Here is a 14409-nt window from a genome sequence, read left to right on the forward strand (position 1 = left end):
GCAACTGATAATTGGGCAAAACATTTTACAGAAAATATAATTAATATTGATTCCAGAACTGATGAGATTTTCCAAAAGTCCAAGTTCCATTTCCCAATAGCTAATTAAGGGTACGTTGAATTGGACGTTCGCAAGAAACTCGACTCAGATTAGTTGGGGGTCGCTTGTAAGTCTAGAAGTCGCTAAGTTACGGGTAATTGCAAATTTTAAAGTGATTTTCCACGGCCTAGCCAAGCGCTTGACGCACGGATAATTAACTTTGTGTATACAATGGATTAATCTGGCTGGTGTCTTGCATGATTTCAGATTGATGCGTAGAAAAATAAATGAACCTTTTAAGGTCAATAAGTTTAGGAAAAGACTGATTGAATTCCATGGCATTCGGCTGTCACCAGCTTCACCACTTAACGTCATTTGCAGTCCTGTCAATTGACTTTTTTTTTACCACCGCAGTTATGAAACTGCCTTTCATAAAAACCCCCTCAACCACGAGACTCAAAGCTGACCGGCTATAAATACCATTTTCTATTTCTTTTAAGTCAAATGACATGTCTCGGGTTGCATCCGCAGTGATATTAACAGTCATGTGAACTTACCGTTTTAGCAATAACAAAGTTAATCGATCGTTGATTTGGAAACAATGATGAATCCTCATTAACACCGGCTTACCCGTGCTTAGCCGCCTCATTAACGGGTGTAAATGTCCGCTCGAGGAAACAAATTAACAACACTTGTTCGTTTTCATCTATAGCGTACCATTGCACGAAGAATAAAATAAATTCATATTTTTAGAAGTTGACACATATTGCACTGATGTGATTGTTTACTTTCAAATTGCCGCTGGAGCTTTCATTCAATTCTGTGGGCTCGAGATTTGCTGGAAGCAATATCTGCCATCTTTTGTCACCTGAATGCAGAATTCTTGCGCAAAAAGAATTCGATTAAAAGTAGTGATGAGTGAAATCACGAAATAATTTCACGCGCGTTTTGTGAAAATTCTAATAATCTCCCGAGCCTTATTAAAGCTAGGCTTACTCTTGCGCTTCGAAAGTCAAGAACTTAGTTACACTTATGACATGGCGTGAGCCCGTGAGCGGGCTAGATGAACCAAATCCCGCGCTGTGATTGGCTATCCGAGCGGGCAAGATGGCATTATCTTGCGCAATCGGGACTACCCGCTGTATCCCGCAGTAAAAATTTCCTCGAAAGCCACACAACAGATCCTTTATTGACTTCGTCTCGGTCCATAAACACGCAAAAAAAAAAAAAAAAAAAAAGAGAACAAAGCCAATGTTCAGCCATCTTGACCTCACGTTTGATAAACAACCCATAAATATAGACTCGTGTACTGGGAACACTGAAAGGAAAGTGAATGCAAGTAACATTAATTTTAGTGTCCTGGCATTTTGCGACATTTTAGTGTCATTGTGGTGTCTTCATTAAGCCGAGTGTAGTCATTTTGAAATTTCACTTTGAGTTGGAGAATTCTTCCACTAAACTCACGTTATGTAAATTCGACCCGGCAGGAATTAAAAAAAATTGAAAATTGACCACAAACTTGCCTCAACTTATTTACCGCCCCTTTTTTACTCCCCGCTGTTCAGAATAGAATCTGGGACACACGAAAGGTAAATTCACCTTGGCCTTAAAGCCACACGATTTTTAATAGAGTTTTTTAAAATCTACATTGAGGCGCTCTCGTGGAAAAGGTTGCCCCAGAGATTACGAAATGCTGGTTCTACAAGGCGGTTTAAACGAAGCGGATCAAACAAATCTCTGATATAATGATTGCGACACGGCAATCATGTACAACATCAAGCCATTTTGTACTATTTTTTAGTATGACAGATGAGCTTACCGTGATCATAATAAGTAAAGTTTATGTTATGTTATGGCTTGAATTTACTAAGCGAAGACGGCGTCTCGTTCACAATCTTGGGAAAGAACACAGTACTCGTTTTCACTGCTACTTATTTTAAGATGTCGTCGTCACGAGTCACCTAACACGTGACCAAATGAAACGGAGGCTCTAAGAACGAGAATGGGGATAGGACGTCTTGTGCGCCTGCGTTCTAAGAACATTTGACGATCGCTGATAGCAGCTACCCTCATTTGATTTTTCCTTTTATTTGATGCTTAGCTAATTGAAACCTTATTACCTAACTATACCGTTTATTTATTTAGTTTTTGTTTTCTTTGATACAGAAAACGCGACAATAATGCTTACAAAACCTCGGAACGTGCCTCCGGCGCTAACTTTACGCCCCGAGGTAAACTTACTGACTGAGTTTGCAGTGATTGCCACCAGTCCTCAGAGTCCTTTGGTGCGGGAGGTCAGCGGAGAGAACGCAGATGCCAGGCGTCGTGAAGACGATAGTCCACCTCCTCAACTTGTTGACCCCAAGCAAATGGTATGTGATAGGGGAGTCCCAGTTCCCTTTTGTAATCACGAGCCCGGCGCGGCTGTGTGTGCAATAAGCATGACATTTTAGATTTTCTAAGGTTTGTAATTTATGGCTTCGTTACCAAAGAGAAACTGAACTGCTTTGAGAAATGTTATTTAATAACAAGTTTTAAAACCAGTTTTCACGCTCTCGCATTCGAATGTGAACTGGCTATAACAACGTGTGACCAACTTGTCGGTCATGTTCATGGTTTGTTTAATTGGGTTTTTTAAATTGGGTTTTTTTTAATTAGATTATGAGCTGGCAGGGCGTAGCCAGAGTCAACTTTCACGCGATAGAAACCCAGAGCGAATAATCTAATTAGCTAGATAAACGAGTTGACTCGCAGAACTGATAATCTCATATTTAGATTAATAGATATCAATCTGGTTTATAAATCTACTGGTCGTTTAAAACTTTATCTAAATCCTTTTTACACACACTTCGAAAACGCCAAGAAGCGGCCGCCAGTTTGTTAACAAGCGCTCACTGCTAGGCTACTCACTATCCATAACAGAATAGATAGTGAGTAGCGTAGCGAATCAGAGAACGCCATTCGCAATAGAACGCTAGTAGATTTATACTAATATGCCATAGAAAATACAGTGGTCAACACAATCGATCTAAGAATCGTCGAGTATTCAACTGTTTTCCTGCATTCTGATTGGCTGTATTTTCTATGCAATGGTATTAAAGCGATTTTTTTATCCATGTGTGAACACTAAAAGCGAAAAGCGTATTTGTCATGGATTGACCAAAACTTTGATATAGCATGAAGAATATATCTGAATTACATGATTGGTTTTGTGGTGTGTGCTAAAACTCGACTTCGCGAGTTTGTGCAGTTTTTGCAGATAGAAATGTATGAGAGACATGACGTTACGTAATCTAGTTTGCTGTTTTTCATGGCATTTCTCGAAATGCGTTTGTCTTGATGGAATTTTAGCTACTGAAAAAACTATTTTGCTACTTATATTACGACTAATAAGAAAAATGTTTTCGTGGTTTAACAAGCCATTGCTTTGATATTGGTGTTCAGTGTACAAAGTATTATTGTTTCAAGATAAGGAACTTACATCACGCATCCGACAACTGACTACATGTATTAATGTTCCGACCACACTAATTAATGCGTTTTTAAGAGTATCCATTTTCGTCTCAACGAAAACAAAGGAAACTATTTTCGATCACACTGGCGTTTTCGCTTTTTTTTTTTTTTTTTTTTTTTTTTTTTTCACACGTCCACATTGATTCGTTTTCATTCAAAAACGCATATTTTTTGATGCGTTTTTACCTATTATTCAGACTAAAATGACCGAAAACGCTGATTGAAACGACAATATATGACGCTTTTTTCGGTACCGTTTTCAAAAGCCTCCGTTTTCACCTATCCAAACTGGAAAAGGAGCGTTTTCAAAACTACGCTTTTTTAAAAGGTTCCACTTTTGAAACCGTTTTCAAAAGCCTCCGTTTTCATCAGACCTTTCGGGTTTTTTTTGTAGGAATATGTCTCTTAAAATAGACAGACATGTTACGCTGGAAATAACTCACTTTGTTTTCTATGGCGACAATCCCATTATTTGAAATGTAGACGATACAGCGTGCCTTTATTTAACTTACACGTGATATGTCTTGACCCATCTACGGCTTGGCTTTCATAAGCGTAAGTGCAAGGTCCATTCAACTACACTTACTCTGCAGACATCCTTTGAGGTTCGTGCGACAGTTACGCGTGACTTGTTAAAATGCTCCTATGATCAAATTGTCGATATCCATTTCTTTACATTTTCGTGCACAATAGGTCTTGCCTAGGTATCTTGCCAAATTTCAATGTATCGCGAACATTAGAAACGTACGTTTTTGGACCTTTTTCCGAGAATTTACGGCCGCCATTAATTTTCCTTGTTCCAAGTCTTGGTTGAGAATTGGAGTATATGACGTCAGATTCTCAAAAATACCTCACGGGTTGAAATTAAAATAACAATTACTATAACAACTCGCATAAAGAATAACAAAAACTTCGGCTCTTATATTCGTGCAATTTTCTACACTAATTGTTGTTATAATTTCAACCCGTGTGGTATTTTTGAGGATCTGACGTCATTTGCTCCGATTCTCAACCAGGACTTGACACAAGGAAAATTAATGGCGGCCGAAAATTCTCGGAAATAAAGGTCGAAAAAACGTGCCTTCTACTGTCCGCAATAGATTGAAATTTAGCATGCATAATATCTAGGAAAGACCTATTGTGCACGTGTACGAAAATGTAAATAAATGGATATCGAAAATTTGATCATAGGGGCACTTTAATTACATCGCAAAGAACGTTTGCGTGAGAGGGTGTTAAATCACCGAGAAGAAACAGACATCCAAGTTCAAAAGGTTTTGAATCTTATGATTGCGGTGGCGTTTCTTAGCGTTCAGGTATGCACGTGTTTTTCGCCTTCATTACTTATGAAGACCATGCTTAAGCAGGTGAGATCAAGGGCGGGAGAAACTCCCAACCTGTCGACAGAAATTTTGAAAAGAACGTACCAAAATCCTGCTTTGTGGGTGTGGCTTGAAAATATTTTCGCTGTGGACCTTTTGAGGCTGAACACCCTACCCTATAAGATACGAAGAGCATCCCTGTCCCTTTTATGCGCGAGTTCCCTGCGGGGGAGAGGCGGGGGCGGGGGGGCGAGATGCGAGACGAGAACAATAAGACTTAGATTTTGTTGTCAGCGCTTCAAACTTTGGAGAATTTTTCTGGTATGTCTTACTGAGCTAAAAGAAAATGCTGGAATAAGCTAAGACGATAGAGATTTGTATAAATTTCTCTATTCTGGGCCATTGAGCAGAACTGCAGAAAAATGAAAATTTCAGTATGTTGCTCGAGGCAACATGTATTCCTAATAGCCGAGTTGATAGACTCCTCGGGAAGTTTGTAAAGGATTCTCCGAGTAACCTTCTGGACATTTCTCAAACGTTTTGCAAATGTTTCCCAAGCGTTCGGGAATATTTGGAGCTGATTTGAATAATCTTCGGTTGAGTGCTAGATAACATTCGGAAATCTTCGGCTGATCTTCGGTGATCAGAATATGATTTTGACGTGCCGCGCATCGGTGTTGCCTGATTAAAAACCAAATTGTCACTTCGTATACGGGCCTATCTCGGTAGTTGATAGGAAAATAACAGATCCCGCAGCTAGAAGTGACGTATTTTTGGTTAACACCTAAGTTTTTTTTGTACAGGATTTTCAGACGAGCAACTGCCGACGGGTTTTAGAAACCAGTTCAGAATCTCCAACACAAACAGCGCTATCGCAAGAAGTGCCAGCTGCAAAGTGGCGCTGTTTTATGGCGGGAACTAAAATCAATTTCCCGGATGAAAATAACTGGACTTGGAGAACTGTTGGCGATTTAGACATGGAGGACATTTTAGCAGATCTGTTTCAGGATGGACTTCAAGTGGTTGATTATGAGAGAATTAACGCAAGACACAACGAAAACAGCGTAAGTTGAGTTTTTTGAATACTCAATTACTTGATTTGAGATCGTTTTTTCTAATGTATCTGGTTACCACGCTTTTATTACAGGAGAAGACCATGCTGAATAAGAGATCATCTACGTTATGTTTTAAGCTGAAAGGCAAAACAAAAATATTACTTGTAAATACGTTTCGAGCCCACGTCCTTTGCCAAAGCGATGCTTTGCATCTGGGTGAATGAACCGTGAAGATTTCCCCCTATTATTTCACTCATAGTTAACATTCGTGAGTTACTTCATAGATGTAAAATATCAGGAATTTTCTCTGTTTCGGTGAGAGGTGGGGGAGGGTGGGTGTGGAACTGGATAAGGACTAGGTAGTTCAGATGAGCAACGTACATAAACCAAGGTACATAAATCACGGTACATAAAAGTACATAAATCAAGGTACATAAACCAAAGTACATAAACCAAGGTACATAAATCAAGGTACATAAATCAAGGTACATAAATCAGTTTAAATTTAGAGCCAGTTCACAGTCCAAAACTACTTTTCAGTTCCTTTCCGAAGACGTATTTGACATTAACGTCACGTGTTTTTGTTTCTTTATTCATTTCTGTATCTATTGATTGATTGATTGATTAATTGATTGATTTATGATTGATTGATTGATTGATTGATTGATTGATTGATTGATTTGTTAGCAGGAATGGATCGTCTCCTTTAAATCGTGTAACGACCAAACGAGCCTGCAGGCGGAGATCACCGCCGACCATCCATTCTTTGTCAGGGGAACAGGCAAGCCAAGTTGGGCTTCGTTCAGTCCTGCTGCCACTGAATTGCGTCATGGGATAAGCTGTCAGATATTACAAAGGGGTGACGTTTGTGTGTTGCCATGTGACTCAGATGTTCCTGGAAGTTTTAACGGAACACAACGTGAAGGCGACCAAAAATCGTAAGTCCACTTGGAATTTTTAATTTCTCTTCAAACCTCTCTCTTAATCTTTGATATTTCTTCTTTGTGCCACATTTTGTTTACAAGCCTTTTTTACATATTTTTTAGGTCTGAATTCACTGCTATGGATTCAACAGCGGTACTTACACTTAGCAGCATGGCTAAGGTATGTTCTAACGAATTCCACAGCCAGATAAAGGAATTTGGACGTGCGTAGCCCTTTATAAGCTGTCCAGTTTGGTACCAGAGATGAGTCAATTTGGGGGAAGGGTCTCAAAAAGATTTCATTAGGGTTAAAATTACTTGTCATAGTTCAAAATGGGGGTAAGCAAGTCTAATTTCAATTGTTGCGTTACGTTACGTTACGTTACGTTACGTTACTCCAGGTTACTATTCAATGTCCTTGCACGTACATTACACATCTTGCAGCCCTGACATTCCTTACTGGTCCTCGGTAGTCTTTAAGGACGCGTGAAATCACCTAATTCCATGGTTTTGCAGAAAAAAAAAATGTATGTTCAGCTAAATAGGCCAAAGTTTCTGAATCAAAGTTATTGCGAGATGCTGCCACATTGAAACGAAAAATCATTCAAATAAAGGAACGTAATCCTTCACAACAAGAAAATTTCTTTCAAGCTTAGAAAACGTTTTATATTATTGACAGGATAAAGAAGAACACAGCCACCGCCGAACCAAGCTTCTGTCAGAGTCTCATTGTCCTTCAAGCCCAGTGAAAAGAAACAACATAAATCAGTTTACCAAGAGGCCAATGAACGCATTCATGTTGTTTGCTAAACGCTTTCGAGTGGAAATAACCCAGGCCCACCCTGGGAAAGATAACAGGTAAACCCTTAGAGTGCGTGTCATATTGACGTGTGGGCCTTAAGCCAATCAGAAGCTATAAAACAGACCATACCTGTAACTGCTTTAGCTAGTCAAGAGAGAACCGAGGATGCTCTCTTTGTCTTATTTGTCAAACTCATTAAATATAAGTATAAGATAGACCAGTTTTGTGGTTGAGTTGAGAGGTAGGATGTCGGGGACAAATTAAATTTGTATAGCTACAGAGTGGGTGAATCATCGTTTACGCTGAATGCATTTAGACTCAATCACGACTTTCGTAGCCCCCATAGTGTTACGTTATCTAGATAGTTTAGACAATATGATGCGACTAGAAGTATTTCTACTCCCCTTTGTTTGAGATTCTAGTCCATCGCAGGGTTAGCTCAGAATTTAATTCCTCGGTATTCATTTATAAACCCGGATGGATACAAGTACTGTGAGAGTAAAAAGTCTTGCCCAAGAACACAAAGCGATGGGCCCGGCCAGGGTCGAACCTAGACCGCTCGATCAGGAGTCCAACCCGAGTCTTATTAATTACTGTGTTGTCAAATTCTGAAAATTAGCCTGAAAGAAATTTAATGTTTGCTTTGTTCAGAGCAATCAGCGTGATTCTGGGAGACAAGTGGAAAGCCATGAAGCAGGAAGACAGAAGAGAGTATGTTATTCAAGCCAAGCTCTTGGCGGATGAGCACAAGAGAGTCAATCCAGACTGCTGGAAGAGAAAGAGAAACTCTGAGGTCAGTCAGCAAATTCTCTTTACTTATCTCCATAATTTCCTTATAGGACTATTTGGGAAACTTTCGTGGCGTATTAACCCACAAACATTTAAGTCAATATATGTTTCTCATTACAGGACTTTATACATTTCTTTAGTATTAATCGGGAGAATTTGATCATTCATAAAGACATTTTCCATCTTTGATCTTTCAGAGCTAATTTTTTCTCTCTTGCCTGGGTATTGAATTTCATACATGGAGAAATTTTTTATTGAGGGAAACCTTTCAGCCAAATGAATATTAACTTAGTGGAGAAAAAGTAATTTTAAAAAAACGTGGCGTGAAAATCGTCGCTGAAATAAACCAACAGAAAGTACGGCAAGGAACCCCGATAAAATTAATTGAGCTTAACTCTGAAAGACTATACAATATATCATTGCAAACAAAAAGCACTATAAAAGCAGTACTCAAATTCAACTGCAAAGCCTACAAAGTTTATAACTTCTAATTTCTTTGACATTAATCATTTATTACTCTTAATCTTCGAGCCCAAAGTTCTTTCGAAAGAATTCCGTAGTGTGTGATCGAACTCCCTTAGTTCCTAGGTCTCGATATTTCGCCTCGACCAATGGTTTTCGGTTTTGTGCGATAACCAAGTTCAATAATTGTTTTATCATTCGATCACAAGTTTGTTTTCATGTTTAAATTACTCTCTGACAGCTTAGGGAAGATCTGCCATTTTTCACCCGAGAGCGTGGTTAAAATTACGCATGAGCAGAATATTATTTGCAGGAAAACACGTTTAGACGGTACTACGCGTGAGCGGATCATTATTTGTAGGCAGTTATTTGCAGGTCACGAGGTGGGCTCTCGGCCAATGGAAAGGGAAGAAAATATGCATCGAATGGTAATAATAATTGACACTTCTAAATAGTCCTTTGTTTCTTATTCTTCTTTAGGGTTCATCAAAGATAAGCTACAGGCGGCCATAGGAGAGTGCGACAATGGTTTATCCCGGCATAGCTTAATATATTTTCCGTCTAGATTTTCTTGTAATATATAACTATATATTTTTTGCCATAAGCGGAGTATTTTTTCATTGTTGAAAACACGAAGCAAGTCATACCGTGTATGACGTATTTAAAAAAGCATTCTACCTTGTATATAGTTTGAACATAGTTTTGAAATGCGCATATTTGGGTAATGATATTATAGAGTATGAGAGGACCTTTGTTAAGTTACTTAGTTCGTAGGGCAACTGGCCGCAAATAAATGCTAAGGCTTAAAAATATCCTCAATGTGTGTGGTTTGTCTCAAATAATGGGCGTATCATTATCACTTTGTCGGGCATTGTGGCGCATTTTGTGGGCTAAAATGGAGAATTTGGTAGGCTAAAATACATTATAGCTCTCTGAAATGAACCAATGAAACCTGAGAATCAAACAATCGTATGATGTAAGCAGCCAATCAAAATCAAAAAGCCATTACAATGTTCGCGCCGCTATTCTTGGAGCGAAGCGTAGGTGAAAGAAATCACGGCGCCGTTTTCAACGGACAAAACTTGACATGTTACATAAAGGATAGCTCAGCCTCACAGAAACGTGCTTTTTCGGACATTCTTAGTCGTCCGTTTCTTTCAAGAGAAGCTTCAGATGTCAATACCGCCTGTAGTAGCTCCATGGCCGGCGGCGAAGTGCAGGTAAATTTTGCGGCTACAAGCCAAACGCACTCAGTTCAACCAACTAAGATTATGCCAAACTGTCAGTTTAGCAATTGAACAATTAGTTTCAACACTTCCAAATAAGCTTTATCGAACTTTCCTTTCACGTCTTTTATAAATTTTGAAAACTCAAATGGCAAAATTTTGTAATTTCTAGCCAGCTTCGCTTGATGTATTGTGTATTTTCATTGAGAGAAAATAACAGCCATTCAACTTGTAAACGCTCGCGTGATCGTTCAGACTGTTTTGTTGTCTTTTTTTTTTTTTTTTTTTCCTCAATGCCCTCCAAAGTGATAATAATAGTAATACAGTTTATGTTCTCGGGCATAAATATGTTTTCGGCCCTTCTCAGCTCATTTTAGCCCTCGCCTAACGGCTCGGGTTAAAATGAGTCTGAGTCGGGTCCAAAACATATTTATGCCCGCGAACATAAACTTTATTGTTTTATTATCGTAGAGGGCGCATATTTTGTTCGCAGTTATTGGGGCGAGATTAATGCTTAAAGCGGAAATCTCTTAATGATAATGCCCTATTCCAAACCGAATTCCACTCTCTCTTGGTTACTCCGATAGTTTTGCTACTACCGAGGCTAAGAAAAAATGCCAATTAGAGGTTATATAAGTTAGCTGAAAGCCTGTGGGTAAGCGTGTAGAAAAGACAGGGATTCTAGGCGGGCTGGTGGTTTGAGAAAGTCATTTTTTTGTCATCTCGTCGATGTGTTTGGCCCGAATCCATGGAAAACCCAGAAATTAAATCCATGGTGCCGCAATGGCTGCTGAAGGCGATGCGGAACGAAAAGAAAAACATCCTCCGTTCAGTGTAAGTATACAATCGCAGCCTCTTAACATATACCACTCATCTGAAATAGTATTTTTTGGGGTGGTCCATTTGGGTAGTAAATTAGGGTATTCCATGGACTAGGGGTCAGTGTTTTGCCCATGACCACCGTCCACTCAGGAAGTGAAATTAAAAGTGCTCTGTCAGCATTAAACTTAAGAGCCAGTTCCTGTAAATACCTAGAATGAGATGACAGTCGCGAAATTTTCGATTTCTTCATATTTTGCCCAAGTAACCTCTCGTGCATGTCTTGCTGTTTCTAAAGCATTAATTTGATTAGCAAAAGCTCCAAGTTTAATAATATTTTAGGCCGATAAAAGTACCTTCATCGAAGCTCATAAGCGCAATGGCTAATTTTAGCTAATTTCAATACCATCAAAAGCCCACTGGTACATTGAATTTGAAGACGAAACTACAATTTTCTGAAAGCCCATACAAAAACAAAAATAAGCGAATGGAAACCTTTTTCGTCAATATGTTTATTTTTGAAGGTTACAACCGTAGCACACATTATTCGTTCCATATCGGCAGTTTTAACTTTTGTGGAACACCCATGGCCACAGCCGAACTTGTCTTTGAGTAAAAATAAACATTTTCAAACGTGAAGTTTGAGTAAACAATCGGTTACAGTTGCATCCATCATGTTTGGTGTAAATATTCGAACACAACCATTTCATGTAAACAGGTACACTTTACTTTAAAAACAACCGTCTCATCGCAGCATTTCTTGAAATCCTGGTCTGAGACCAGGTAATGCCGATAACAAAGCGCGAGCAGTTGACGAAACTTCACGATCAACTATCGAAACGTTGTACTTGTGGAATAAGCAAGATGATTCAACCTGTGTATTTCTTACCCGTGTGCTTGCAATTCTTATGGATACAATTGCCCCTGTCTGTTTAATACCACCAGATTTATAAATGAATCGTTCCTTTCTTTAGCTAATATGGTACATACCTCTGAACAAAACACATACTGTGACATCATTTTTCTTGGAGTGTTCCAACAGCCGTCCGCGGCCACTTACAAAGCGTAAACAGCAAGACAGAAAAACCACAAAGGCTTCTTCGTCAATCGCACTACGCTTTCCAGAGTTCTTTCTTACAAAGTTTCCAGACCTCGCTCTCTTTTAAAATTCCAAGACTTCGCCGTTCTGTTGGCCAGTCCGAATAATTGTCGTGGTGTTAGTTGAGTAAGTTCTTGACTTTGTTTGGTGGTCCCAGTTCAGACCATCCGGCAAATGTGGATTGCGTGACAATCGGCCAGTGTACCAAATATGTCGATATCTGACGTTTTGCAAAGTGGGTGAAGATGGCAACGTGGACCTCGAGGGGAAGGGGACACCCATATAAGAAGGGCGGGGGTGCTCCTCAAGTACAACGTTTCGATAGTTGATCGTGAAGTTTCGTCAACTGCTCGCGCTTTGTTATCGGCATTACCTGGTCTCAGACCAGGATTTCAAGAAATGCTGCGATGAGACGGTTGTTTTTAAGTAAAGTGTACCTGTTTGCATGAAATGGTTGTGTTCGAATATTTACACCAAACATGATGGATGCAACTGTAATCGATTGTTTACTCAAACTTCACGTTTGAAAATGTTTATTTTTACTCAAAGACAAGTTCGGCTGTGGCCATGGGTGTTCCTCAAAAGTTAAAACTGCCGATATGGAACGAATAATGTGTGCTACAGTTGTAACCTTCAAAAAGAAACATACACTAGGCGGAAGGAAAATCAGTTTCAGGGCGATATGCGCGTGCCGGTGATCGAAATAAATTTGCATAACATTACAATGTACCAAAAGCAGCGTCTATTTTGATTTAACTGCAAATGTTTGCAAAAATTAATCATGTGGTTAATCTAAAAGGGGAAAAGAACATTACAAGTATCCTTATTGACGAAAAAGGTTTCCATTCGCTTATTTTTGTTTTTGATGAAGGTAGCTGGCCAAGTTCCATGTTGGTTTCGCGAATGACGAATTTACAAAAATGTACCACACGTTTATGTCTCTCGACGGGTTAGTTTTTTCGGGCCGCGGAAGAGACTTTCACACATCATAAGATAGAGTGTGGGCTTTCAGAAAATTGTAGTTTCGACTTCAAATTCAATGTACCAGTGGGCTTTTGATGGTATTGAAATTAGCTAAAATTAGCCATTTCGCTTATGAGCTTCGATGAAGGTACTTTTATCGGCCTAAAATATCATTAAACTTGGAGCTTTTGCTAATCAAATTAATGCTTTAGAAACGGCAAGACATGCACTATGAGCTACCCAAAGTATATTGATAGATATCATCCCGTTGATCTGTACGAGCGAAAAGAAAATGCACAATTTTCGGCCATCTTCAGCGGCGTCAGGCAGCTAAAATGGCGATTTTCAAACTTTCCTCGATTTCGAAAAAACTAAAGCGCTTCAGGACTTTTAAATGGTATTTTCGAAAAAAACTCACTACAGAGGTTATTTGGGCAAAATATAAAGAAATCGAAAATTTCGCGACTGTCATCTCATTCTCGGTATTTACGGGAACTGGCTCTTAAAAGAGAGCGAGGTCTGGAAACTTTGTAAGAAAGAACTCTGGAAAGCGTAGTGCGATTGACGAAGAAGCCTTTGTGGTTTTTCTGTCTTGCTGTTTACGTTTTGCAGGTGGCCGCGGACGGCTGTTGGAACACTCCAAGAAAAATGATGTCACAGTATGTGTTTTATTCAGAGGTATGTACCATATTAGCCAAAGAAAGGAACGATTCATTTATAAATCTGGTGGTATTAAACAGACAGGGGCAATTGTATTCATAAGAATTGCAAGCACACGGGTAAGAAATACACAGGTTGAATCATCTTGCTTATTCCACAAGTACAACGTTTCGACAGTTGATCGTGAAGTTTCGTCAACTGCTCGCGCTTTGTTATCGGCATTACCTGGTCTCAGACCAGGATTTCAAGAAATGCTGCGATGAGACGGTTGTTTTTAAAGTAAAGTGTACCTGTTTACATGAAATGGTTGTGTTCGAATATTTACACCAAACATGATGGATGCAACTGTAACCGATTGTTTACTCAAACTTCACGTTTGAAAATGTTTATTTTTACTCAAAGACAAGTTCGGCTGTGGCCATGGGTGTTCCACAAAAGTTAAAACTGCCGATATGGAACGAATAATGTGTGCTACGGTTGTAACCTTCAAAAATAAACATATTGACGAAAAAGGTTTCCATTCGCTTATTTTTGTTTTTGTATGGGCTTTCAGAAAATTGTAGTTTCGTCTTCAAATTCAATGTACCAGTGGGCTTTTGATGGTATTGAAATTAGCTAAAATTAGCCATTTCGCTTATGAGCTTCGATGAAGGTACTTTTATCGGCCTAAAATATTATTAAACTTGGAGCTTTTGCTAATCAAATTAATGCTTTAGAAACAGCAAGACATGCACTAT

At 39.1% G+C, this 14409-nt stretch overlaps 2 protein-coding genes across 5 annotated transcripts in view; one reads left to right on the top strand and one right to left on the bottom strand.

The window, feature by feature from the left end:
- Positions 1-2187, bottom strand: part of LOC145503424 (centromere protein K-like) — a 27047-nt gene extending 24860 nt beyond the window's left edge. Inside the window, exon 1 of the mRNA XM_081482888.1 lies at positions 670-2187. Within this exon, the coding sequence (XP_081339014.1) occupies positions 670-688 (19 nt within the window). The 5' untranslated portion in view covers positions 689-2187. The remainder of the gene's footprint in view (positions 1-669) is intronic.
- The window catches only part of LOC145503422 (HMG box-containing protein 1-like), a 20785-nt gene extending 8555 nt beyond the window's left edge, over positions 1-12230 (top strand). For 3 of the 4 annotated variants that reach the window (XM_081482886.1, XM_081482885.1, XM_081482884.1), the window contains exons 3-9: positions 2206-2411; positions 5678-5938; positions 6617-6867; positions 6976-7033; positions 7532-7710; positions 8306-8447; positions 9386-12230. In XM_081482886.1, coding sequence (XP_081339012.1) covers positions 2206-2411; positions 5678-5938; positions 6617-6867; positions 6976-7033; positions 7532-7710; positions 8306-8447; positions 9386-9418 — 1130 coding nt within the window. In that variant the 3' untranslated portion in view covers positions 9419-12230. The remainder of the gene's footprint in view (positions 1-2205; positions 2412-5677; positions 5939-6616; positions 6868-6975; positions 7034-7531; positions 7711-8305; positions 8448-9385) is intronic. The other variant, XM_081482887.1, reaches the window with a different exon arrangement.
- Positions 12231-14409: the final 2179 nt, after the last annotated feature.

This window comes from Orbicella franksi, chromosome 11 (genome assembly GCF_964199315.1).
Source record: "Orbicella franksi chromosome 11, jaOrbFran1.1, whole genome shotgun sequence".
NCBI lineage: Eukaryota > Metazoa > Cnidaria > Anthozoa > Scleractinia > Merulinidae > Orbicella > Orbicella franksi.